Genomic DNA, 27,334 nt, shown 5'->3' with positions numbered 1-27,334 from the left:
ACTGCCAGCCTCCCCTCATCGTTAGACCCCCTCCAGTTTGCCTATAGCCCCAACCGCTCTACAGAGGATGCCATCTCCACCACGCTGCACACAGTAATCGCGCATCTGGAACACAAGAACACATACGCCAGAATCCTGTACATTGACTTCAGCTCAGCGTTTAATACCATCATCCCACAGAGACTTGTGGTGAAACTAACCCTGCTGGGCCTCAACACCACCCTGTGTCACTGGATCTTGGACTTTCTGACAGAGAGACCGCAGTCAGTCCGTGTTGGCAAGAACACTTCAGGCTCGATCACGCTGAGCACCGGCTCCCCTCAAGGCTGTGTACTCAGCCCGCTGTTGTTCACACTGCTCACACATGACTGTGCTGCCAGATTCAGGGACAATAAAATCATAAAGTTCGCGGACGACACTACAGTGGTGGGACTCATCAGTGGAGATGACGAAACAAGGTACAGGGAGGAAGTAGAACAACTGGTGGACTGGTGCGGCAAAAATAAGTATGGGGGGGTGGGGGGGGGGGGGGTGTATTGGCAGATTGATGGACAAAAGCCAGAGGTGAATGGGTAACAGGAAAAACGCTATGATATAAGGATAGAAGGCTTGCAAATTGTGAAGCCAGAGGAAGGAATGTAGGTGGAAGGGGAAGGGGAGGGGAGAAATAGTTGCAAGTCCAGGTAGGGCATAGGGAAGAGAGGCGTGCGGGGAAAGGAGGAAGGGGGTGGAAGGAGGGAATTTGGAGAATTCATGTTCATACCATTGGGTTGTAAAGATGTTTCTTCTCATCTGAGTCTTAAATGGGCTAACCACTAATTTGAGACAGTTAACCCCTATTTCTAGAACACTTAGACAGAAAAAACATTCTTATTTATGAATATTTTTGAGACCTCGAAGATTTGGTACATTTCAACAAGATCACCGTTCCTCTTCCAAACTACAAGCAATTCACGTGCCTTCTGCATAGTTAGTCAAGTCAAGTCGAGACAATTTTATTTCTATAGCACATTTAAAAACAACTCTTGTTGACCAAAGTGCTTTACATTAATGCAGGTACTAAAGTGCTACATACAGTGGTACATAGATCAACAATACATACATAAATACATACATACAGCACTCCCTCAGAGGACCTCAAAAAACGCTTGTGAGTAGAATAAGTTTTAAGTCTAGACTTGAAAGAGTTGATGGAGGGGGCAGTTGCGATGGGAAGAGGGATGCTGTTCGTCAGTCTAGGTGCTGCAACCGCAAAAGCGCGGTCGCCCCTGAGCTTATGCCTAGACCGCGGGATGGTCAGTAACCCCAAGTTGGCCGATCTGAAGGACCTGGAGGTGGTATGGTGGGTTAGCAGATATTTGGTGTAGGTGGGGGCAAGCCCGTTAAGGGTTTTGTATACATAAAGGAGGAGCTTGAGTTGAATCTTCATATGGTTAAGACCCTGAACAAAACATTAATTGGGCCACTCTTGCCCGTGCCATCACTCTACCTGAATAGAAACAATTCAATGTCTAGGTATCCACATGTCAACATAGCGGGATCTTTATCAAAGGGATTGCACAGAATTAATGGGAAACTTTGCTTCCAAAGATGTAACATTTTTGCAGCACAGTGGTGCAGCAGTAGTGCTGCTGCCTTTACAGCGCCAGGGACCCGGGTTTGATCCTGACTACAGGGGCTGTCTGTGTGGGTTTGTACGTTCTCCCCGCAACCCTGTGGGTTTTCTCCGGCATTGCTGGTTTCCTCCCACACTCCAAAGATGTACAGGTTTGTACGTTATTTAACTTGGTATAATTGTAACTTGACCCTTGTGTGTGTAGGATATGGACCAATTGCAGATATGGACTAATTGCAGGCAAATTTAATTAGCTTAGACGGGTATTTTGGTTGAAATGGATGAGTTTCCAATGCGGTCACAGGTAGAACATGCAAATTCCACACTTCCAGCAAACAGGCCGAAGGGTCTGTTTCCATGCTGTACCTCTAAACTAAACTAAACTATATTTCAATATTTCCGGCAAAGCAGTAGTTTGTACGTTGACGATTCAGCAAATAATCCATCGCACCTCACTGGATTATTCATCCTGAAATAGCTCAGATTGTGCAGGAAATCGCATTACTCACTGGTGGTCATTCATGGCACTCTCTCCCCAACAGACAACAGCAGCACTTCTCTCTCTCTCTCTCACTGTCGCCACAGTGCTTTAGCTGGTAGAGCTGCTGCCTCACAGCGCCAGAGACACCGGTTCGATCCTGCCCTTGGTTGCTGTCAGTGTGGAGTTTGCACGTTCTACCTGTGACCACATTGGAAACTCATCCATTTTCAACCAAAATGCCTGTCCATGTTAATTCAATGTGCCAGCAATTGGTCCATAGCTCTCCAAAACCTTTCCAATCCATGTACCTGATCAAACATCTGTTCAACATTATAACATTATAATTCACCTGCTCTGGCGGTTCATTCCATACCCCCACCACACTCTGCATGAAAAACTTGCCCTTCAGATCACCTTTTGTCTTAAACCTATCGCCTCTTGTTTTAAACTCCTCTATTTTCCACTGAAATTAATGTCGGGGACCATTTATAAAGGATTAAATGTCAGTCATTGTAGGTTGATATTTTAATCATTGACTTTATTCTTATGTTTCTTTAGGTTTCCAGTGTTTTCTATTTCCTTCAAAATTTTAAAATATTTTTTCAAATATTCAAATAGCCTGATGAATTGATTGATTGATTGATTGATTGATTGATTGATTGATTGATTGATGCATGTTATTTCTTTATCTGTGAATGATTGGTGGGGCCATGGATTGATGGAAAGGTTGAGTCCATGGATTGATTGATGGAAAGATACAGCTTAAATCAGATGGAAACAGGCCCTTTGGCCCACCGAGTCCACGTTGACCTTTAATCACCCATTTACAAACCAGCTCTATATTATTACACCTTCGCATCCACCCCCTCACTAACTTCTAAACATGCACGACTTTCGGGATGTGGGAGGAAACTGGACGACCAGGGAAAGCCCACGTGGTCACAGGGAGAACATGCAAACTCCACACAGACAGCACTGGAAGTCCGAAGAAACTGATGCAGGGAAATGGAAGATGGAGTTTAGTCAGACAAGTGTACAGTGTTGCACTTTCAGTCAAATGTAAGGGGAAACTATACAATTATTGGCAAGACCCTTAACAGCATTGATGGAGAAAGTGATCTTGCAGTCCAAGTCCTTAGCACCCTGGAAGTGGTAACATGTGAGGCAGCATGATAACACAGCGGTAGAATTGCAGCCTTACAGCGCCAGAAACTAGGGTTCAATCCTGACCCGGGGTGCTGTCTGTATGGAGACGTAGCGGTTTGTAGATTCTGTAGGCTTTGGTTAAATTGTAAATTGCCCCTGGTGTATAGGACAGAACTAGTGTACGGGGTGATCACTGATTGGCACAGACTCGCTGGACCAAAGAGCCCGTTTCAACACTGTATCTCTAAACTAAACTAAACTGAACCAAAATTGGAGAGTACGTCACAGATAATACAATGGGCTAACGGGCGTCTATTTATTCCTGTGATTTCTGGAAAAGGGAACTTCATTGATTTGTTGATAATTTAGGCCAGAAACTAAAAATTAAATCTTCATTACTGTACATTTAACACCTTTTGCCAAAACAAGCTCTCAATCCACTTTACTATCCTTGTTAAGGAATAAAGATTGGCTCCTTTCATAGCAAGCACACATTGCATTGGAAAAAAAAAATGCAGAAATGCTAATCTTTTTTTATTATTCGGTAATCATAAATAGCCACTTCACTTCAATTGTGACAGTGAATTATAGTCTCTCAGCTTTAAAGTGAATTCTGGCAATCTTCTGTCATTGTGATTTGAGGTTATATAAAATCATACACTGAGTGATTGCACAAATCCCTGAAATCAGCGGAGCAATAAACGGCTCGACATTGAGCCCATAAACAAGGTCTTAATAGGGATAACCAGGACATCAACTCTGATGGGTATTTAAAGGATGAAGTGATTTCAAAATCCCAGTTTGCTGTCCTTGCAGACTCCCTATTTAACCCGTCGATTCTCGCTAACAGAAATAACCAGTGACGTTTCAGAGTTTTCTAATTATGCTGGTGCTCAGCATTTGTTCACTACATCCACATCAAGTATTTGTGTGGAGACACAATGAGGAATGGGATCTGCTGATGCATGAGTCTTATGGCTGTGTGTTACAATCCTGGAAGGCCAGGAGTTTTATTACTGCTTTATGCTGAGCTCACTAGATCTCAGCACATATGTCTAAATGCGCCTAAATTGGCCATAACACACCTGGGAATATCAAGCAGCTCCTGATCACTCTCCGGAGATTCCGAGCTGGAATTGTGCTCGGAATGAAACACGTCGTCCGTTGGCCGAGCCACATACAGATCACCACGCAAGAGATACAAATATTGTGGATCAGAAAGAAATGCACTGAACCCAGAATAGAGTTAAACCGGACCAGCTGATGCGACCAGCCTCCAACCTCATCTATTACATCCGCTGCTCTAGATGTCAGCTGATCTACATCGGTGAGACCAAGCGTAGGTTTGGCGATCGTTTCGCCGAACACCTCCGCTCGGTCCGCTCTAACCAACCTGACCTCCCGGTGGCTCAGCACTTGAACTCCCCCTCCCAATCCGTACCCGACCTCTCTGTCCTGGGCCTCCTCCATGGCTAGAGTGAGCAACACAGGAAATTGGAGGTATAGCACCTCATATTGCGCTTGGGGAGCCTGCATCTTGGTGGCATGAGCATTGATTTCTCAAAATTCTGTTAGCGCTTGCTGTCTCCTCCTCTTTCTACCTCTCCCTCAGCCCTCGGGCTCCTCCTCCTCCTTTTTCCTTTCTTCTCCCCGCCTCCCTGCCTCCCCCCACACCCTATCAGTCTGAAGAAGGGTTTCGGCCCAAAACGTTGCCTATCTCCTTCGTTCCATAGATGCTGTTGCACCCGCTGAGTTTCTCCAGCATTTTTGTGTACCTTCGATTCTCCAGCGTCTGCAATTCCTTCTTAAACAGTTAGTTTTACCTTGTTGGGCGAATGAAGTATGCCTCGGGATTCACGGGATGCCAATAACATGAGCATGTAACGAGAAGGACCAAGAAGGAACAACAGTCATCCATATTGGCCTTTAAACCCACGACCGCATTTATCAAGATCACGGCTGATCCACTCAACACCATCTTCAAGAACGATCCCCATCTCTCTTGCTTCCTATTAACATTCGAGCTTTCTTTGGACTTTTAGACTTTAGAGATACAGGGTGGAAACGGCCCTTCAGCCCACCGAGTCCACGCCGACCAGCGATCATCCCGTACACTAGCACTATCCTGCACGCTAGTAACACTTTACAATTTTTACCAAAGCCAATTAACCTACAAACCTTTGGAGTGTGGGAGGAAACCAGAGCACCAGGAGAAAACCCACAGAGTCACAGGGAGAACATACAGACAGCACAGTGTTGGGATAGGACCCGGATCTATGGCGCTATAAGGCAACAACTCTACCACTGCACTACTGTGCTGTCCTAACTAATCCTTAACTAACTATCAAAGTGAATCATTCGGAGGGCCGCACGGTGGCACAGCGGTAGAGTTGCTGCCTTACAGCGCCAGATATCTGGGTTTGATCCCGACTACTGGTGCTGTCTGTACGGAGTTTGTACGTTCTCCCCGTGACCACGTGGTTTTTCTCCAAGATCTTCAATTTCCTCCCACACTCAAAAGACATCCAGGTTTGTAGATTAATTGGCTTGGTATAAATGTAAATTGTCCCTAAGATTGTGTTAATGAGCGGGGATCGCTGGTCAGTGCGGACTCGGCACTCTAAACTAAATTAAACTAAACTAAATAACATCCTTCAGTGACTGGAAACACAAAAGACTGCAGGTGCTGGAATCTGGAGCAAGAAACAATCTAGTCCCAATCTTCTAACCAACCTCATTGCAGACATTTAACATTTTCTCTGGAACTGTAACGCTTTGATACTGAAAAACTATATTCTGCACTCTGGTATTTTTCTCTTTGTTTTACCTGCTGTACGGTGTTGCTTCATTGTATCCATGTACACTATTGTCTGATGAGATTGAACAGCACACAAGCAAAAGTCTTTCACTGTATCTCTATGCAGGTGGCAAAAATAACTAATTGCCAATACTTATACCATATTACTTATCACTTCAGTGAGTGCCTCACCATTGTGCCCACTTTCTTTCTGTTCACTCCATCAATGCATTTAACTTCCTTTCAGAAACTGCAGGTACAGGTCAACCATTCATTTTCCAGCAACTGATGGTCCTGCAACTCCTTTAATCCGGACAAAATGACAAGAGTGCACTTGAAATCCCCCGCAGGAAGTCCACCCAAAAATGTGGCGCCTGGGCTGGGTGAGGCGGCCGACCTCGATCGCATTGGGACTTCTGCGGCCGATCGGCGGGTCGGATTTGCCCCCTGCAGCCGGGGCTCTGGAACTCCGGCCCGGCCAGAGCCGGCAGATCCGTTCCCATAGCTGACTTCACATTCCAAGGCCGATTTTGCAGGCCAGTATCTCGGCCCCTCCAAGTCCGTGACCTCTGGCTGACTGGCAAAACGGATAATACGGCAAGGTTCGGGAACCAAGAGGGCCATACAATCGGTGGTGAACCTGTAGTTAAGTGTCTGGGAGATTTTTACTCCAAAATCTGTAAAGCATTCAAGGCATCTCAAATAACCCATTTAATTAAGGTCACATTTTCACGAAGTGCCGGAGAAGTAACAAAAGCTGGAAATATTTGGTCTACTGCATATTTGAGGTCAGAATTGACTCTGCTTCTCTCTCCACATATACTACCTGACCTGCTGAGAATTTCCAACATTTTCTGTTTCATCCCCTTAGATTTAAATGTCATATTTAAATTTAAATCATCAGATTTAAATGTAATATTTCAGGAGCTAATTTTCCAAATTTTACCTTGCAGAATTAAATTCATAATCCAATCTAATGGATTTAGCATATACGTGTATATATACACACTGGAAGCTGGGTCCTTGGTGCTAGGATCGTGACTTTAATGTATTTGTTATTATAAAAAGTAATCTGTATTATTCATTGCTCAACCATTTACATTCCACAGTTTACATTTTCATGTCTCAGCTTCACAAGATCACAACAAGTGCATTCACTTATTTCTCCGCAAACTTCTAACCTTTCGCCTTTCTTCAACCCAGATAGTCATCATTTCAAAGTTAGTATTTCAATCCATCAAGAACCATTGATGGAAGTCAACTCTATCTATTTGACTACTCTGTGGGGGTGAAGAGACAATCTTCTAATCTCTTGCTAATGGGTTATATTGCTCAGATCCTGCTGTTCTGCAGGCACGATCCAGGGATAAATAATGTTTCCCGGAGATGGGGATGTGAAAATGGGAAACAAATTCTGTTCAGAATGTGGTTTCTGGTAATAGACATTTAGAGATTAATATTTGAAAGCATAACAGCATGACCCTGCAGCTTTAACAGTGCAACATACTGAAGAACTTAAAGATAATCCTCTTGAAACTACTGATAAATCATCCATATTTACCACATGAATCTCACCAAATTTTAATTCAAACAAGAATGACAGATTTAAATAATCCATTATGCATACTTAAGCACTTGCCGACATGATATTGAAACTGGCTGAAAGGAAGATCAGGCACACTGGGAAAAGTGGTTTGCAAATGTGATTCTATTATAAAGGCCGAGTTTTATTTACCTGGAAGAAGATCATGGTGGCTCCATCTCTGACTGCTCCGTATTCTATTTTTGTTTGTTTAGCCAGGTCATCAGCGGACTCGATGGGGGATTCCATTCGCTCGACGGTGAGGAAAGCTGCCATGTTTGCCGTGTAGGACGAGATGATAATGAGAGTGAAAAACCACCAGATCCCACCGATGATCCGGGTCGAAAGGGCTTTAGGCATCAGCTCCGACCCTGGTTCAAGCACAGCAAAAGCCAAACAATGATGCTCTTGGTTAACAACAAATATAATAATAATAATAATAATAACTTTATTTGTTAAGCACCTTAAAAACAACCAAAGCTGACCAAAGTGCTGTACAGAAAAAAGAAAACAAGCAAGACATCATAAAACAGGCAGAACAACAGAACATACAACTAACGCATAAATTACATACAAAAATCCAAACAATAAATTAAAAAACATAAAACACAAGTACGAACAACGCAGCAAAACCAAGCAAATAAAGTTAATAAACAATTCAACACCTCACTGGTCTACAAAGGCCATGGAGAATAGATGTGTCTTCAGGAGTGATTTAAAAACAGCTAGAGAAGGGGCCTGTTTAACGTGCAGAGGCAATTCATTCCACAATATACAACAACATGACAGAGGCTTTGGCTCAGGAAGGAAGTTCAGATGCTGGTTTAAGTCGAAGATAGACTCAAAATGCTGGAGTAACTCAGCGGGACAGGCAGCATCTCTGGAGAGAAGGAATGGGTGATGTTTCGGGTCGAGACCCTTCTTCAGATTGATATCAGGAGAGTGGTGGGACACAGATAAAATGTACTCTGAGACAGTAAGACTAGTGGGAGAAGTGGGAAGGGGGAGAGATGGAGAGAGAGGCAAAGCAAGGGCTACTTGAAGTTAGAGAAGTTAATACCACTGGGGTGTAAGCTTCCCAAACTAAAGATAAGGTGTTCTTCCTCCTATTTGCGTTGGGCCTCACTCTGACACTGGAGAAGGCCCAGGACAGAAAGGTTAGATTGGGAATGGGAGGGGGAGTTAAAGTGTTGAGCAACAGGGAGAGCAGGTAGGTTAAGTTGGACTAAGCAGAGGTGTTCAGTGAAATGATCGTCGAGCCGGCGGTGTATGCCTCGCCGATATACACACACCTGGAACAGACAATTTAGTTTAGTTTAGTTTAATTTAGTGTCACATGTACCGAGGTACAGAGAAAAGCTTTTGCTGTGTGCTAACCAGCCAGTGGAAAGAGAATACATGATTACAATCGAGACATTCGCAGTGTGCAGGTACGCGATAAGTGAATAACGTTCAGTGCAAGGTAAAGCCAGCAAAGTCCGATCAATGATAGTCCAATGGTCACCAATGAGATAGATAGCAGTTCAGGACTGCACTCTGGTTGTGGTAGGATGGTTCAGTTGTCTGATAACAGCTGAAACTGGAGGTTTCAGTCTGAAGAAGGATCTCGACCCGAAACTACGCCTATTCCTTCTCTCCATAAATGCTGCCTCACCTGCTTAGTTTCTCCAGCATTTTTTGTCGACCTGAAACTGGAGATGAGTGTTTTCACACTTCTACAGTATACCTTTTGCCCGATGGGAGAGGGGAGATGAGGGAGTAAAAACAAACTATTGAAAGTCTATTTCCAATTATAATCCTTACAAATAATGTTCGGTTCAGTGAGATACGGTGATATGAATGTTCCATTTTAAGGATCAGGAGCAGAAGGGGTGAATCAGGAACACTGCACATATCATCAATATCTGGAGGAACAACTCCGCATTTTTTATAATCATATAACATATAACCATATAACAATTACAGCACGGAAACAGGCCATCTCGGCCCTACAAGTCCGTGCCGAACAAATTTTTTTTCCCCCTTAGTCCCACCTGCCTGCACTCATACCATAACCCTCCATTCTCTTCTCATCCATATGCCTATCCAATTTATTTTTAAATGATACCAATGAACCTGCCTCCACCACTTCCACTGGAAGCTCATTCCACGCCGCTACCACTCTCTGAGTAAAGAAGTTCCCCCTCATATTACCCCTAAACTTCTGTCCCTTAATTCTGAAGTCATGTCCTCTTGTTTGAATCCTCCCTATTCTCAAAGGGAAAAGCTTGTCCACATCAACTCTGTTTATCCCTCTCATTATTTTAAAGACCTCTATCAAGTCCCCCCTCAACCTTCAGCACTCCAGAGAATAAAGACCTAACTTATTCAACCTATCTCTGTAACTTAGTTGTTGAAACCCAGGCAACATTCTAGTAAATCTCCTCTGTACTCTCTCTATTTTGTTGACATCCTTCCTATAATTGGGCGACCAAAATTGTACACCATACTCCAGATTTGGTCTCACCAATGCCTTGTACAATTTTAACATTACATCCCAGCTTCTATACTCAATGCTCTGATTTATAAAGGCTAGCATACCAAAAGCTTTCTTTACCACCCTATCTATATGAGATTCCACCTTCAAGGAACTATGCACGGTTATACCCAGATCCCTCTGTTCAACTGTATTCTTCAATTCCCTACCATTTACCATGTACATCCTATTTTGATTTGTCCTGCCAAGGTGTAGCACCTCACATTTATCAGCATTAAACTCCATCTGCCATCTTTCAGCCCATTTTTCCAAATGGCCTAAATCACTCTGTAGACTTTGGAAATCCTCTTCATTATCCACAACACCCCCTATCTTGGTATCATCTGCATACTTACTAATCCAATTTACCACACCTTTATCCAGATCATTGATGATTATCTTCCAGATCAGTCCAGTTTCAGTTTTGTATATTGTCACGTGTACCAAGGTCAGCAGAAAGACAATGCATGATTACAATCGAGCCATAAAGTGTGCAGCGTATTTACAGTGTATCAAATTACATTTACAGAACAAGTTTAGTGCAAGGTAAAGCCAGCAATGTCTGATCAAGGAAAGTCCGAAGGTCACCAAAGAAGTAGCTAACAGTTCAGCTCTGCTCTCTGGTAGTGCTAGGATGATTGTTGATTTCGATAAATCACCGGGTCAACCGCTTCGAAGGCAGCTATGCTCACTATTGTATGTTTAAAGGGGCTGTCCCACTTGGACCACTTAATCCACGAGTTTAGAATACCCTAGACGAGTTGAAAAAAATGTCCCGGTGGTGTTGACTCGCCGAAGTAAAAGACCTCTCCTACAAACCCCCTCGACCTCAGTCTTCCACACCTAAGACCAACTACGACTACCTACGAGTGGAAAATGATCACATGGTAAAATGATGTCCTTTTTTATTCTCAGGCCAGTTACCGACCTACGACTACCTACAACTACCTACGACTATCATCATGACCTACTACGACCTACCTACGACCTACCTTCGAGTAAAAAGTATCAATTTTTTCCATGCCCACCTTTTTTTTACTCGTGGACATTTTTTATCAGGCTGGAAAAAATGCCGCGTCCTACTTGAGGCCACGACCTCGTGGCGACCATGCTGCGAATATGAGTCAAGGGCAAAGTCAGCAGAGGTCGGCAATTAGGTAGTGAAAGTGGGCCAGCAGCTTAACCCTTACAATACAAAGATTCATATTTCGCTTGGGCAGCTGACAATTCAGCAGTATGATTTTGATTTCTCTAATTTCAAGTAGCAATTGTCTTCCCTATCTCACCGTCCCTCCCCCACCCTAAATGTTCTGCTAGTTTCACTGTTTGATTCTCTTCATTATCAACTATTCCGCAGTATTTGTATCCACTCGTTATCCCCCTCTCCATAGTCCGTAATGATTGTTGCTGCCTTCGATGTGTCCTTATCCATACCTTTCATTCCTTTGTTCATTGCATCTTTTAATATCATGTTTCCCTCTCCCCTCACTGCCAGTCCGAAGAAGGGTCTCCACATGAATCTTCAGCTATTCCTTTTCTTCCTGACCCCAGCTTTCTGCATCTATCAACAATGGTCTATAGTGGGGTCCATCTTTCTTGATTCATCATTACCTGCTCTGATTGTTCTGAACACCTTTAATTTCCCTCTCCCCTGAATCTCAGTCTGAAGAAGGGTCTCGACCCGAAACATCACCTATTCCTTTTCTCCAGAAATGCTGCCTGTCCCGCTGAGTTACTCCAGAATGTTGTGTAAACCAGCATCCGCAGTTTCTTCCTACACATCAATCTTCCGTTTTTTTTTTTGCTTACTGGCATATCCATCTCAAGTATTTTAATTGATTTGGACGACTGAGTGATTCACAAGCCAAGCTGTGAGACTCTCTGCAGTATTCCGTAAGTGTGTAAAATAATGTAGGAAAGATACTGAAGGCAAATGCACCATTCATGTAGGTGACCTTTTCTGTTTGTAAAATGCACTGCAAATAGAGGAGAGACGGAAAATACCTTTTGGAAGAGTTAGGCGAAAGGGCCAGAGTGTCCTTGATGTTAAAGAATGGGATAAAGGTAAAAAAGACCTTCCAAAAGACGTGGTCTGCATTTATGGAACTATTACAAGCATAAGGTGCAATAGTAATTTAAAAAATAAATGGTAACAGGATCTGGTAACGGGGGGGTAAAAAAAAAACACGGTTGGTATATCCTTTTTTACGGAGTTTTGTGTTATAATAGAGCGATCGTCTCTCCTTTTTTTTCTTTTCCTTCTATGGTCTATTTCCTTTCTTTACTTCCTTCTCTAACTTCTTCCCTAAGGGGCTTTCTTTTCCCAACACTTTCCTGCACCTTCACGACTCTTGCTCACTTTCCTTACTTCTTTTATTTCTACCTTTTTTAAAGCTCAAAAAACGAAGTGGTACATCAAATGTTATGAGATATATGTGATGTGTATTACTGTAATTTACTGTACTTCTAATATAAATAAATAAATAAATAGATAAATAGATAAATAAATAAATAAATAAATACATAAATAAAATTAAAAAAAAGAATGGGATAAAGGTGCTAAAGAGGAAAGACCTTCACTCTGAACATCACTAAGAATGGCACGGTTGCCACAGCATGTGGGAATCTTGTCTCACACTTCCAGTAACTTGGGTTTGATCCTGACCTTGTGTGGAGTCTGCACGTTCTCCTGTCCCATGTCAGAGGTCATAGGGAAAAGGCAGTAGAATGGGGTTAGGAGGGAGAGATAGATCGTCCATGATCGAATGGCGGAGTCGACTTGATGGGCCGAATGGCCTAATTCTGCTCCTATCACTTGTGAACTTTTGAACTGTGACCACGTGGGTTTCCCCTGCGTGCTCTAGTTTCCTCCCATAACCCAAAGACCTGTGGGTTAGTTGATTAATTGACTATGGTAAACTTCCCTAATTTGTAGTTGATTGTTAGAATTTGTGGAAGGAGGCGTTGTTGGGAAAGTGAGATTGAATATTAGGGTGAGATTTGTGTAAAACTGTGTGTGTGATGGTTGGAGCGGACATGGCGGGCAGAAGGGCCTGTTTCATTGCTATATCTCACTCTGATTTCATGACGATTAGTCTGCATGAAGATTTAAAAAATTGCAGGGAGTAGAACACATTGCTGGGAGTTCTACAATGGCCCGTAAACAGTATGTGCAGACAACATAAATCCTAAAATTAGAGGTGCATGCAACAAGGATAAGTTAATATTCATGGGGATATTAATATATATATATATAGATTGGCAAACCAGGTTATTATTTATAATTTAGAAGGTAAATTCATGGAGTGAATTTCCTCATTGAAACATATCGAATAGTGAAAGGCTTGGATAGATTGGATATGGAGAGCATGATTCCACTAGTGGGAGAGTCTAGGACTATAGCCTCAGAATCAAAGGACGTTCCTTTCGGAAGGAGATGAGTAGGAATTTCTTTAGTCAGGGGATGGTGAATCTGTGAACGTCTTTGCCACAGAAAGTTGTGGAAGCTAAGTCGGTGGATATGTTTAAGGCAGATATATATTTATTCTTGATTAGTACGGGTGTCAGTGGTTATGGGAAGAAAGCAGGACAATGGGGTTGGGAGGGAGATAGATCAGCCATGATTGAATGGCAGAATAGACTTGATGGGCTGAAGGGCCTAATTCTGTTCCTATCACTTATAACCATATGAGTGCAATGTAGATGGCTTTCTAATTTAGTATGTCAAGGATCAAATGAAGGTGCAGGCTGCAAGGGATCAATTGTTGTCTAATGAAAAAAACATTAACTGATGATCAAATAGCCTGCGGGCCTGAAGGAAATAGTGATCACTAGACTAAGTGACCCATTCTCACACGGGAGGCCTGGTCCCCCAACGCCATATTCTACCTCTCCACCAATTCCAATATTCCACCACTCATGCATAGCCCCCAACTGCGCAGGCGGGGCTGATGGGTTCCCGTTGTGATGCCCCTGATCCTCCCTCCTCCCCTCAACCCTCCACTCTGCCCCTTGACCTCCCCGTCCCCCCTCCCCAAGCACCCCCCCCCCCCCCCCTCACCCCCCCCCCCCCCCCCCCCCCCCATCCGCTCTCTGGCGGTGCAGCCATTCCCTCCCATTGGGTTCCCATTGTGATGTAGAACACACATGTATTACAGCGCAGGTGCAGCTGATGGGCACGACAAGTGGAAAAGGGATTTATTAAAGTTTAAAATGTGAATAACTCCTAAAATATAACAACAATTTAAACGTTAAAGAGGAGATTTATTCAGTCTGTTCTTTCTTGTTCTTCTCTTGTTGCGTTCTGCAGCCAGTGGAGGTGGTCGACTTCAGGTGGGGGCTGTCGGGGCTGTCGGGGCTGGTGGGGAAGTGTCCTGCAGCCTGGGGAGGGGCACGGTTTCAGGCGGGGCTATCATGGGCCGGTGGAGCGTCCTGCAGCTGGGGGAGGGGGATGGCTTCAGGCAGTGGCTAGTGGGAGGGGGCTTTCAGGAGGGCTAGTATGGGTGTTGTGGACCAAAGGGACAGGTTTCCAGAGGGCAAGTATAGACATTGTGGGCCGAATGGATTCTTGGGCTAGTCCTGCAACTGGGGATGGAGAGGCTTCAGGTGGGAGCTGGCGGGAGCCACAGTTCACTCAGCCATGGCTTGTGGACTCACAGTTCACTCACTCACAGCTTCTGGACCCACAGTTCACTCACTCGCGGCTTCTGGCGCCGACTTTCACTCACGGCTTCTGGAATTCCGGGCTTGCTGACTCACGCCCGACTTGTGGACTCATGCCCGGCCTCCGGGGCTTTATTCCCCTCGCCCCCGGAAGGGGCGTTACCTTCATGGTGACTGACAGGCGTGAAGACCAATCTGCTGATCTCACGATTTTCTAAACCTTCATGCCTTTTGTAATATTCTACCGATCGGAACAAAGCTTCATGCACTTGGAGCAGAGGAGAACGGTGAGTAAGGTGGCGAAAAAATCCTAGTAAAATAGCGTACCGTTTTTGTGCAAGTTTAAAAACAATGCAGACCAGAAGTGGTCAAAATGAGAATTTTAGTAATAGTATAGATAATAAGATACAATTTTATATAAAAGATTGCCAGTGTCTTATTTCATTCTGAAACATTCAGGGTTGTTAAATGTGAATAAATCAAGGTACAAATGCATTAAGTGTCACTTGGCTATATTACACAGGGAAGCTAAAATAAAATATATTTAAAGCATTAGAACATGGATCAGTACATTATCCTTGTATCCCTCTTGTTATCACACCTTTCCCAGCCATCAATGGGCCATTATGGACTCCACCCTTCCTGAGCTCATCTGTTGCCAGCCCTAATTCTGGCCTTTTCTCACCTCCACATCAATCTTTCAATCTGAAGAAGGGATCCCCCCCCCCCCCCCCGAAATGTCACCTATTCCTTTTCTCCAGAGATGCTGCCTGATCCGTTTAGCATTTTGTGTCTAGCTTTGGTATAAACCAGCATCTGCTGTTCATGCCGGCACATGGAACAAACAGCACAGGAACAGGCCGTTCAATCCACAATGTCCGTGTGCAATGTGATGGAAGTTTGAACTAATCTCCTGCAAATGATCCAAATCCCTCCATCCATGTGCATATCCAAAAGCCTCTCAAATGCCTCAATTATATCTGCCTCCACCTTCGCCCCTGGCAACACATTCCAGGCCCCCCTATATCCTCTGTGTAAAAAGTTGTCCCGTTCATCTCCTTTAGACCTTTCATCTAAACCTATATTATTAAGCCTTTCATGTTTTTACAGCAGGAGAAAGGTTTCGACTCTCCCTGATCTATGCTTCTCATAATTTATTTATTTCTATATGGTCTCCCCTCTTCAGAGAAACAAGTTACGCTTGCCAAACTCTCCTTCAAGCTAATACTTTCCAATCCAGACAGGATTAATTGAAGAATAACATTTAAAAACGTATATATGGCATACAAAACTACATATTCCTTCACTGGGAAAGGAACATGTTTACAAAGAGAGGGTTACACAAAAAAGCTGGAGAAACTCAGCGGGTGCAGCAGCATCTATGGAGTGAAGGAAATAGGCAACGTTTCGGGCCGAAACCCTCCTTCAGACTGATCGGGGGCGGGGGTGGGTGGGGACAAGAAAGGGAAAAGGAGGAGGAGCCCGAAGGCTGGGGGATGGGAGGAGACAGCAGGGGGGCTGAGGAAGGGGAGGAGACAGCAAGGACTAACAAAATTGGGAGAATTCGATGTTCATGCCCCCGGGGTGCAGACTCCCCAAACGGAATATGAGGTGCTGTTCCTCCAATTTCCGGTGCTGCTCGCTGTGGCCATGGAGGAGACCCAGGACAGAGAGGTCGGAGATGGAGTGGGAGGGGGAGTTGAAGTGCTGAGCCACCGGGAGGTCAGCTTGGTTATTGCGGACCGAGCGGAGGTGTTCGGCGAAACGATCGCCCAACCTCCGCTTGGTCTCACCGATATAGATCTGCTGACATCTAGAGCAGCGGACGCAATAGATGAGGTTGGAAGAGATGCAGGTAAACCTCTGTCGCACCTGGAACGATTGCTTGGGTCCTTGAACGGAGTCGAGGGGGGAGGTAAAGGGACAAGTGTTGCATCTCTTACGGTTGCAAGGGAAGCAAGTTTACAAGTTGCAAGTTTACAAAGAGAGATTGGGCAGACGTGTTTTTTTCTCTGGAACGCCGGAGTTTGAGGAGAGATAAGATTGAAATATATAAACATTACAAGAGGCATTGATACGGTAGACATTCAGAACCTTTTTCCCAGGGTAGAAATATCAGAAACCAAAAGGCAAGGTTTTAAGTGAGAGGGGCAAGTTTTTCTGTACAGATGGGTGTCTGGCTTGTGCTGCCAAGGGTGATGGTGGATGCAAATGCAATGGTGGCATTCCAGCAGCTTTCAGGTAGGTGCATGGATATGCAGGGAATGCAGGCGTATTGATTGTGAGCAGGCAGATAATAGTTAGTCTTGGCATGATATTCAGCATAGACCTTGTGGGCTGATGGGCCTGATGCCTTGCAGTGCTGTTCTGTGCTCCATCTGATCCCACAGTAAATATCAAGAAAAATTAAAGAGAAAGTGAGATTAAAGAAAGAGTGGAATAAGTTGCGAATTAAAACAAGGTTCCGGAGGATTGGGAATTGATAGAATTTGGCAAAGGAGAATGAAAGCAGTGGGGAAGTTTGTGTGGGTGGTTACAGAGAAAGGTTGAACAAGTTAGGGCTTTATTCTTTGGAGCGCAGAAGGTTAAGGGGGGACTTGATAGAGGTTTTTAAAATGGTGAGAGGGATAGACAGAGTTGACGTGGAAAAGCTTTTCCCACTGAGAGTAGGGAAGATTCAAACAAGGGGACATGACTTGAGAATTAAGGGACTGAAGTTTAGGGGTAACATGAGGGGGAACTTCTTTACTCAGAGAGTGGTGGCTGTGTGGAATGAGCTTCCAGTGAAGGTGGTGGAGGCACGTTCGTTTTTATCATTTAAAAATAAATTGGATAGTTATATGGACGGGAAGGGAATGGAGGGTTATGGTCTGAGCGCAGGTATATGGGACTAGGGGAGAATATGTGTTCGGCACGGACTAGAAGGGTCGAGATGGCCTGTTTCCGTGCTGTAATTGTTATATGGTTATATGGTTATATGGGTGGCACTGTGGCACAGCGGTAGAGTTTCTGCCTTACAGAGTTAGAGACCCGGGTTCGATCCTGACTACGGGTGATGTCTTTCCGTAGTTTGTACATTCTCCCCATGACCAGCTTGGGTTTTCTCTGGAAGTTCCGGTTTAACTCTCACACTCCAAAGACGTACAGGTTTGAAGGCTAATTGGCTTGGTAAAATTGTAAAATTGTCCCTAATGAATAGGATAGTGTTAGTGTGCAGGGATCGTGGTCAGTGTGGACTCGGTGGGCCGATGGGCCTGTTTCTGGGCTGTATCTCTAAACTAAAATGTGGTGGACATGAGTCATTCAGCAGTCAACAGAACTAAATGAAGTGCTTCTATGGAAGTGCAAAGAGGAATAACTATAGACAATAGACAATAGGTGCAGGAGTAGGCCATTTGGCCCTTCGAGCCAGCATCGCCATTCACTGTGATCATCGCTGATCATCCACAATCAGTACCCCGTTCCTGCCTTCTCCCCATATCCCCTGACTCCGCTATCCTTAAGAACCCTATCTAACTCTCTCTTGAAAGCATACAGAGAATTGGCCTCCACTGCCTTCTGAGGCAGAGAATTCCACAGATTCACAACCCTCTGTGTGAAAATGTTCTTCCTCATCTCCGTTCTAAATGGCTTACTCCTTATTCTTAAACTGTGGCCCCTGGTTCTAGACTCCCCCAACATCGGGGACATGATTCCTGATCCCATCCAGCAAACGTTAATGAGGTGTAGGAAGGAACTACAGATGCTGTTTAAATCAAGCATCGACACGGCAAAGAGGCCAAAAGAGAATACCTGTCAAACATTATTGTGTCTAATTGTCACAACCCACGTGTGTTAATAAAACCATTGACTCTGTTCTTAATGCCCCACAGCCTGTCTGTTTGGAAGCATCCTCTGATATGTGCAATGACTTCCTGCACTTTTTCATTGATAAGGTTGTTACCATAAGGGCTCTCATTTCAGCTCCTGCCTCTGACCCCTCTGATTCTGTCCCATGCCTGGTGGTATTTGATAAGTTTGTGCCTGTGACATTGTCGCTTTTAGAGGATGTGGTTAGCCATATTAAGCCATCAGGTTCCCCTTGTGATGCTGTCCCTCCTCATCTTTTTAAAGAGGTTTTCCCCAGTATAGGGCAGTTGGTTCTTGCCATTATTAACAGCAGTCTGTGTTCTGGAGTTGTCCCTGTAAGTTTTAAACATGCAGTAGTGCAACCCCTGCTTAAGAAGCCTGGTCTGGATCAAACTGTATTGGCCAATTTTAGACCCATCTCCAAGTTGCCTTTTATCTCTAAAATCTTGGAGAAAGTTGTTTATGCTCAGTTAAAACTTTTCCTGGACGAGCATAATATTCGGGAGGTTTTCCAGTCTGGGTTTAAAACTATGCATAGCACAGGGTCAGCATTGCTAAGGGTCTTTAATGACATCCTCCTAGCTAATGATTCTGGTGATTATATGATCCTTGTCCTGCTGGACCTATCTGCTGCCTTTGATACAGTGGATCATGATATTTTAGTATCTCGGTTACAGCACCTAGTGGGCATTTGTGGTAGTGCCCTGGAATGGTTCAGATCTTATCTGGCAGACAGAACTATGTGTGTAAGCCTTGCTGGTTCTGAATCCTCCTCCGCTCCTCTGTCATATGGGGTTCCACAGGGTTCAATTTTAGGGCCCCTGCTTTTCTCACTGTACTTACTTCCTCTGGGTTCCATTCTTAGAAAGCATGGCATCTCTTTTCATTGTTATACTGATGATAGTCAGATATATGTGCCGCTGAAGAAGAAAGATGCTTTCTCAGTCAAACCACTTCTGTTATGTCTTGATGACATTAAATCCTGGATGGCCCTAAACTTATAAAATTTTAATGAAAAGAAAACAGAAGTGATAGTGTTTGGTCCCAATGGCTCCCATGAACATCCCCCTGTTGACTTGGGTCCCTTGGCACTATATGTAAAGCCAATAGTTTTAAACTTGGGTTTTAAGATAGACAGTGATTTTAAATTAGATCGTCAAATAGGCGCGGTAGTTAAGTCAAGCTTCTTTCATTTAAGGCAGCTGGCAAAGGTGAAGCCCATTCTTGAGCGACAGCATTTTGAAACAGTAATCCCTGCCTTCATTACGTCTCGGCTGGATTGCTGTAACACACTTTATTTTGGAGTTAGCCAGTCTTCCCTTGCACGTCTCCAGTTGGTTCAGAATGCTGCTGCTCGCCTTTTAACTGGAACACGTAAGAGGGAGCACATAACGCCTATTCTGGCCTCCCTCCACTGGCTGCCTGTGTACTTTAGAGTTCATTTTAAGATTATTTTATTTGTTTTTAAATCTTTAAATGGTCATGCCCCACCTTACCTCTCTGAGCTGCTTCATCCCTACGCTCCTGCTCGGTGCCTCAGGTCAGCTGATCAGCTGCTCCTGGAGGTACCGAGGTCTAAGCGGAAGCTCAGAGGGGATAGAGCCTTCTCTGTTGCTGCTCTGACATTATGGAACACTCTACCTTTGCACATTAGACAGGCCCCTTCACTGTCCATTTTCAAAACTAGTCTTAAAACCCTTTTCTATTCCTTGGCTTTCGCCCCTGCATGAGACTTTGCTCTTGTTTTAGTGTTTCTATTATTGTTTTTTATTGTTTTTACTGTATTTTAATGTTTTTATTGTTTTGTTTTATGTTTATGATTAGTCATGTACAGCACTTTGTTGCAACAGCGGTTGTTTTTAAAGTGCTCTATAAATAAAGTTCAGTTCAGTTCAGTTAATGAGAGTTATTTACAGATCCAGACAAATAAATGGTTTTAAGAGAGAATAAGGAAATGGCAGAGAAATTTAACACATCTCATGTTGTCTATCTTCATAGAAGAATGCACAGGAAACCTCCCAGGACAAAAAAATGGAGAACTAGAGGTTTAGAATGAATGAGGAGCTGAAAGAAAATTCCAATTATAAAATAAGGCAGGTAAAAATGAAAGTATTTGAAATATTAGAGGAAGAAGGTGATAAAGGATATTTATGATTGAGGTAATGTAGCAAAGATTCACCGAGTTGACCTCTGGGATGGTCAATCTGTCGTATGAGGAGAGATGACACAAACTAAAACTATTCTGTGTTGTTAAACACTTTAATTCCTCTTCCCCATTCCCACACTGACCTTTCTGTCCTAGGCCTCCTCCATTTTCAGAGTGAGGCTAAACGCAAATTGGAGGAACAGCATCTCTCATTTTGCTTGGGCAGCTTACAAGCCTGGCTGCTGTCTGGTTAGCATGCAACAAAAGCATTTCACTGTACCTCGGTACATGTGACAAGAAACTAAACTAAGACTAACCCAGGGGTATGAATATTGATTTCTCGAACTTCAACTAACCCCTGCGTCCCTGCCCCCGCCCCGGTTTCTTGTTGTCACCTCGCTACAGCTAACAATGGCCAATTTCCATTTTTCACACATCTCTTTCATTCATTTCCCTTTCCCGTGAGGTGAGATTTGCCTGGGGAGGTAGATGAGGCAGGGACCATCACAATGTTTAAGATGCAATTAGACAGGTACATGGATAGGACAGGTTTATAGGGATAAGGGCCATACACAGGCAGGTGGGACTAGTGTAGATTGGACATGTTGGCCAATGTGGACGTGGTCTGTTTCCACGTTGTATGACTCTGTGACTCTATGTAAACAGAATAAAAGCAGATTAGGTTCTGTGGAGTTAGTGGGGGAGAGTGGGCATGGATGTACTGAACCACACTGAGCACAGCCCCTTAAACCTCAGTCAGCAAAGAGCCAGGAACCTTGAGAATGTTGCTATCTTTGTATTCATTTGTCCCAAGTCCTTTCTCACCCTTGGTACGTGGCCTCTTCTGATTCACTCTCTGACACTGTACAGAGTGGAAACAAAAACCTCTTCAATACAAAGTGCTGGAGTAGCTCAGTGGATCAGGCAGCATCTCGGGCGCCTATGGATAGGTAATGTTTCAGGTCGGGACCCTTCCTAACACAGCCTCCCATTTTTTTCACCACTCACTCTTTTCCACCCATTAACAAATTTCTTACCTTTAATAACACACACGCTCATCTGGTGATCCTTTGGGTGTTCTACTGAATTACTCCATCACTTTGCATTCTACACAAGATTCTGGCATCTGCAGTTCCTTGTGTCTCATCAATGGTTCAATAGTGGGGTTTTTTGTCACATATGCAACCACACAGTGAAATTTAGTTTAGTTTAGTTTGGAGATACAGCACGGAAACAGGCCCTTCAGCCTACTGAGTCCGAGCCAACCAGCGATCCCCGCACATTAACACCATCCTACACACTCTAGGGACAATTTACACTTATATCAAGCCTATGAACCAACAAACCTGTACCTATTTGGAGTGTGGGAGGAAGCCGAAGATCTCGGAGAAAACCCACGCAGGTCACAGGGAGTACGTACAAACTCCTTACGAACAGAACCTGTAGGCGGAATTGAACCGGGGTCACCGATAAAGCCCCTGTCCCACTTAGGAAACCGTACACTCCATTGAGTATAAATGGGGATCCTGTGGATAGGGTGAACTGTTTTAAATATCTGGAAGTCCACATCTCTGAGGATATGACATGGTCATCACACGCCTCAGCACTGGTGAGTAAGGCAAGGCAGCGTCTTTACCACCTCAGGCAATTGAGGAAATTCAGAGTGTCTCCGAGGATCCTACAGTGCTTCTACGCAGCGGCGGTGGAAAGCATCTTGTCCGGGAACATTACCATCTGGTTCGGGAATTGCTCTGCCAAGGACAAGAAGGCTATGCAGAGAGTAGTTCGTTCGGCCAAACGCACTATGGGAACTCCACTCACCCCCCTGCAGGAACTATACCACAGGAGATGCAACTCCAGAGCAAACAAAATCATGAGAGACCTCTTCCACCCCTGCAACGGACTGTTCCAGCCGCTACGGTCAGGCAAACGCCTCCGTTGCCATGCAGTGAGAACGGAGAGGTTGAGAAGGAGTTTCTTCCCAGAGGCAATTCGGACTATTAAACGCCTTTCTCACCAGGGACTAACTATACAGAACGTTTTTCCTTCTAATATTTATTATGTAAAAGAATATGTGTGTTATGATTGTGTTTATAATTTGTTTGGTTGTTTTGTTGTTTGTTTTTTGCACAAAAGTCCGCGAGCATTGCCACTTTCTTTTCACTGCACATCTCGTATGTGTATGTGACAAATAAACTTGACTTGACTTGAATGGAAAACTCTGGTGACCTTGCGCCCCACCCAAGGTTTCCGTGAGGTTCCTGGAGGCTTTGGTCACTCTCCCTAATGGTCGAAAGTGGTTTCCACGTAGTCGAGGCTTCTTCTATGTTCCTGCGATTATTTCAACAAATTCAAAACCGGCCTCGACTAAAAATAGGTTGCCGTTTGGTCGAAGCCAGTGGATTGGGGTTACTATTTACTTACAGGCAGTCGAAGGCCATCTCCTTCGCTGACCGGCCATTTTGATTGGCTCGTTGGGAGTTTTCAGCAAAGTTTTTTGGTTATTAGGACCTAGAAAATCCGCCGGAAGGTAAAATACCCGCTAACTTTATTAAACTTCTTAAAACTGTCGTCACTCCTTCTCTCCCCCCTCCCCACCCCCCTTCTCTCCCCCTCTCCCCTTCTGTTCCCCTTCTCTCTCCCCTTCTCTGTCCTTCTTTCCCCTTTTCTCCCTCCCTCCCGTGCTCTCTAAAGGACTTACCGTGCTCCGTGGCAGCCGTTTACCTTCCTCTTCATCGTGCAGACAGCGCTCCTCTGCTGTCCCTGGCCCCCACCTTCGCGATGTGTGTGTGTGTGTGTGTGTGTGTGTGTGTGTGTGTGTGTGTGTGTGTGTGTGTGTGTGTGTGTGTGTGTGTGTGTGTGTGTGTGTGTGTGTGTGTGTGTGTGTGTGTGTGTGTGTGTGTGTGTGTGTGTGTGTGGTTGGTAGCAAAGATCCTGTAGGATCTTTGGTGAGTAGATGCAGCTCACGCTTCTGCGGAGGCTTTCCAGGCGAGTTACCCAAACCTCTGGCGACTCATGGAAACCTGGGTGGAGCGCAAGGTCAGCAGAGGTTTCCGTTCAGGTTTCCTAAGTGGGACAGGGTCCTAAGGCAGCAACTCTAGCGCTGCACCACCATTCCAGGTAAGGCTTCTCTTACTTTCCCTCCTCCCTTTGTGCCTTTCTCTTCTCACCTGGCCAAGGGAGGGAGGAGGGTGACCTCCACTCTATTTAATGCTGCATCAACCACCTCAGGTACAGACTCAGTGTAAAACATAGCCGTCAGCAGCAGTAGGATCTGTACGGCTAAGATAATTGTCACGCGTACCAGAGCAGGGGGAGAGGATGGCACAGGTTCTACTTCTTTGAAGTCTGAGCTCAATGTTGAGCCTTGTTGCAGGAGACTCAGCTGAAAGGCTTCAGGTCACAACCTTCAACAGTGGCTGCTGGATATGAATTGCAAACATTCAATGGGTTTTCAGACCTGACAGAAACCCAGGTTGCAATATCATGAGATCCAGCACACAAACGGAGGGCCATTCCATTCACACACTGGAGCAAGGGTTCCGATCTGAAACGTCACCCATCCTGTTTTTCCCACAAATGCTGCCTGACCCACTGAGCCACTCCAGCACTTTGTGTGTTTATCTGTGGTCCCACCAATAATGCAGAGAGATCACAATGGCTGATGTCTCAACTTCCACTAAGGCACAAATAGAAGCTATTCAACATCTGCTGGAAGAACACGGTCAGAAGAACGGATCAGGCAGCATCTGGGTGTGGAAATACACAGACATTTCGGATTGGGACTCTCCTTCAGACTGAAGAATGATCCTGACCCAAAAGGTCGTCAGTGCATTCACCTTCACAGATGCTGCTTAATCAACAGATATTCTCCAACCAACACTTTGATTTTTGCTCACGACTCCAGCATCTGTAGTTTAGTTAAGTTTAGAGAAACAGGCCCTTCGGCCCTCCGTGTCCATGCTGACCAGTGAACTGCATACACTATCTTCCACGCCAGGGACAATTTACAATCTATACATAAGCCAATTATCCTATAAACCTGTACATCTTTGGAGTGTGGGAGGAAATCGGAGCACCCAGGGAAAACCCCCATGTTCACGGGGAGAACGTACAAACTCTAGATAGACATAAAAAGCTGGATCTCTGGAGAGAACGAATGGATCACAAACTCTATACAGACAGCACCTGAAGTTAGGATCGAACCCAGGCCTCTGGCGCTGCAAGGCAGCAACTCTCCTGCTGTGCCACTATGCCGCCCATGCAGTCTCTTGGGTCTTCATCTAGCTTCTGGATGGTGCAGTGAAATGTTTTCATTCAAGTTGAAACTACTGCCATCCCCAAAGGATTACAGAGAATCCAGAGGAGTGGCAGGCAGAAGAAGAAGAACCTGGCTCCTTCTAGAGTACTGGAATACTTGCCAGGTTGTGTAGAGAAAGTAATGAGTAATGTATCAGGGATCCAGACATTCACAAACTGACTACAAAAGCAAGGAAAGTATGTTGAACCTGTACTGGTCAGGCAGTAAATGGAACATTGTGTGCACCACAGTCCCTTTGAGTTTTGTTTATTATAACATTTACCGAGATGCAGTGAAAATCTTTTGTTGCCATGGAGATAGCATGGAAAAGATTTGCTACCAGGGTGCGAGGCGATGAGGGATTTTGGATACGAGGACAGACCAAAGTAACTGATGGTGGCACGGTGGTGCAGCGGTAGAGTTGCTGCCTTTCAGCGCCATAGACCCGGGTTTCATCCTGACCTCGGGTGATGTCTATACGGAGTTCGTACTTATTCCCTATGACTGCGTGGATTTTCCCGGGTGCTCTGCTTTCCTCCCACATTCCAAAGACATGTAAGTTTGTAGGTTAATTGGCTTCTGTAAATTGTAACTAGCGTGTAGGATTGAACTAGCGTGCAGGTAATCGGTGTTCGGCATGGACTCGGTGAGCCGAAGGGCCTGTTTCCACATTGTAATCTCTAAAAACTAAAACCCGGATTGTTTTTTGTGCTTCAAGCAAGGTGAGGAGAAGATACAATGAGGCCCTTATCCTGAAATGTTCATTTTGTTTTTCTTTTCACACTTGCTGCCTTCTGCTGATTGTGGGCCTGGCTGTGAGGACCGAATACTCATTTACTCAGATCAGTTCTGATCTGAAAATCGCTGCCTGTAATGATGTTGGAAACAGAATAAATCAGTGTTTTGAAAGGGGAATTGGACAGACACTTGAAAGATAAATGACCCCTGCCTCTGGGACAAGTGTACAGGAATGTAGTGGATGTGATCACTCTACAAAGGGCTGGAGTTGACGATGGGCCAAAGATCATCTTGTTGCACCATAACAATTCTAAATTTAGGATTGAATGTCTGGAGACGATGATGAGTACATGGAAAACAAGATTGGCAGTCATGGAATTACTGAATTGGCATTAAAGACACACCTATTTCACTCATATCCTTCAGGGAGAAAAATATATTAACATATTGGGCATCATGTTGTTGGAAAGATGCTGTCAAGCTTGAAAGGGCGCAGAGAAGATTTACGAGGATGTTGCCAGGACTCATGGGCCCGTGCTATAGGGAGAGGTTGAGCAGGCTTGGACTTTCTTCCTTAGAGCGCAGGAGGAGGAGGAGTGATTTTATAGAAGTGTACACAATCACGAGAGGAATAGATTGGGTAAGTGCATAGAATATTTTGCTCAGAGTGGGGTAATCGAGAACCAGAGGACATAGGTATAAGGTGAGGGGGGAAAGATTTAATAGGAATAGGATGGGTAACATTTTTACACAAAGGGTGGTGGGTATATGGAATGAGCTGCCAGAGTAGGTCGCTGAGGCAAGTACTATTGTAATGTTTAAGATACATTTAGACAGGTACATGGATAGAATAGGTTTAAAGGGATAAGGGCCCAACGCAGGCAGGTGGGAGTAGACTTTTAGATTTTACTTCAGAGTCACGTGAGTGACTATGTGAAGAAGCCCGCTAGGACGCATGCGTGTCATTACGCTACACGCAATGCGAAACGTCAGACGCGGTGGAAGGACGTTCCCCCGCGGCGGCAATTTGAAAAGCCGCTATTGCAGGTAAGGTTTCTTACTCTGCCGTCTTTTTGCCCACTACAGGGAGAAAGGCAAAAAGCAAACGAGGGCTGCGACGAAGCTGGTCAGGGAGGACCGCGAAACAGCGGACAGCCAGCAAAGCAGCTGTCGGCACTAGATCACCCGCAGTGGGATCAGCTGTGCCCTGTGTAGCCGCCACGCCGGCCAAATCAACGCGGCCGGGCGGCAGGCAAAACACAAGACAAACAGAGTCGTGGACTCGGAGGAGTCCGACTCTGATACACCACGGGAGGCCAGCGATCGAGAGCGCTGGACCCGTATGGAATGGTGTTTGGAGCATCTGCTCCAGCGTGACCGGCTCCGGGATTTGGAGTCAGGCCACTGTGGGCCCTATATCAAACCCACAGTAGTACCTTTCCAAGGGCTGCACAATGTCTCCACCTTATCAGAGGGGAGCACCTCGAGTCAGTTCTGGGCTGA

The 27,334-nt window shown here is 44.8% G+C and overlaps 1 protein-coding gene across 1 annotated transcript in view; it reads right to left on the bottom strand.

The window, feature by feature from the left end:
- Positions 1–27,334, bottom strand: part of LOC129709602 (glutamate receptor ionotropic, kainate 3-like) — a 593,488-nt gene that overhangs the window by 78,788 nt on the left and 487,366 nt on the right. Inside the window, exon 13 of the mRNA XM_055656054.1 lies at positions 7,775–7,992. Coding sequence (XP_055512029.1) covers positions 7,775–7,992 — 218 coding nt within the window. The remainder of the gene's footprint in view (positions 1–7,774; positions 7,993–27,334) is intronic.

The sequence above is a fragment of the Leucoraja erinacea genome, chromosome 26 (genome assembly GCF_028641065.1).
Source record: "Leucoraja erinacea ecotype New England chromosome 26, Leri_hhj_1, whole genome shotgun sequence".
Lineage (NCBI taxonomy): Eukaryota > Metazoa > Chordata > Chondrichthyes > Rajiformes > Rajidae > Leucoraja > Leucoraja erinaceus.
The sequence above is the reverse complement of the archived record's forward strand: the minus strand, read 5'-3'. Positions and strand labels throughout refer to the sequence as shown.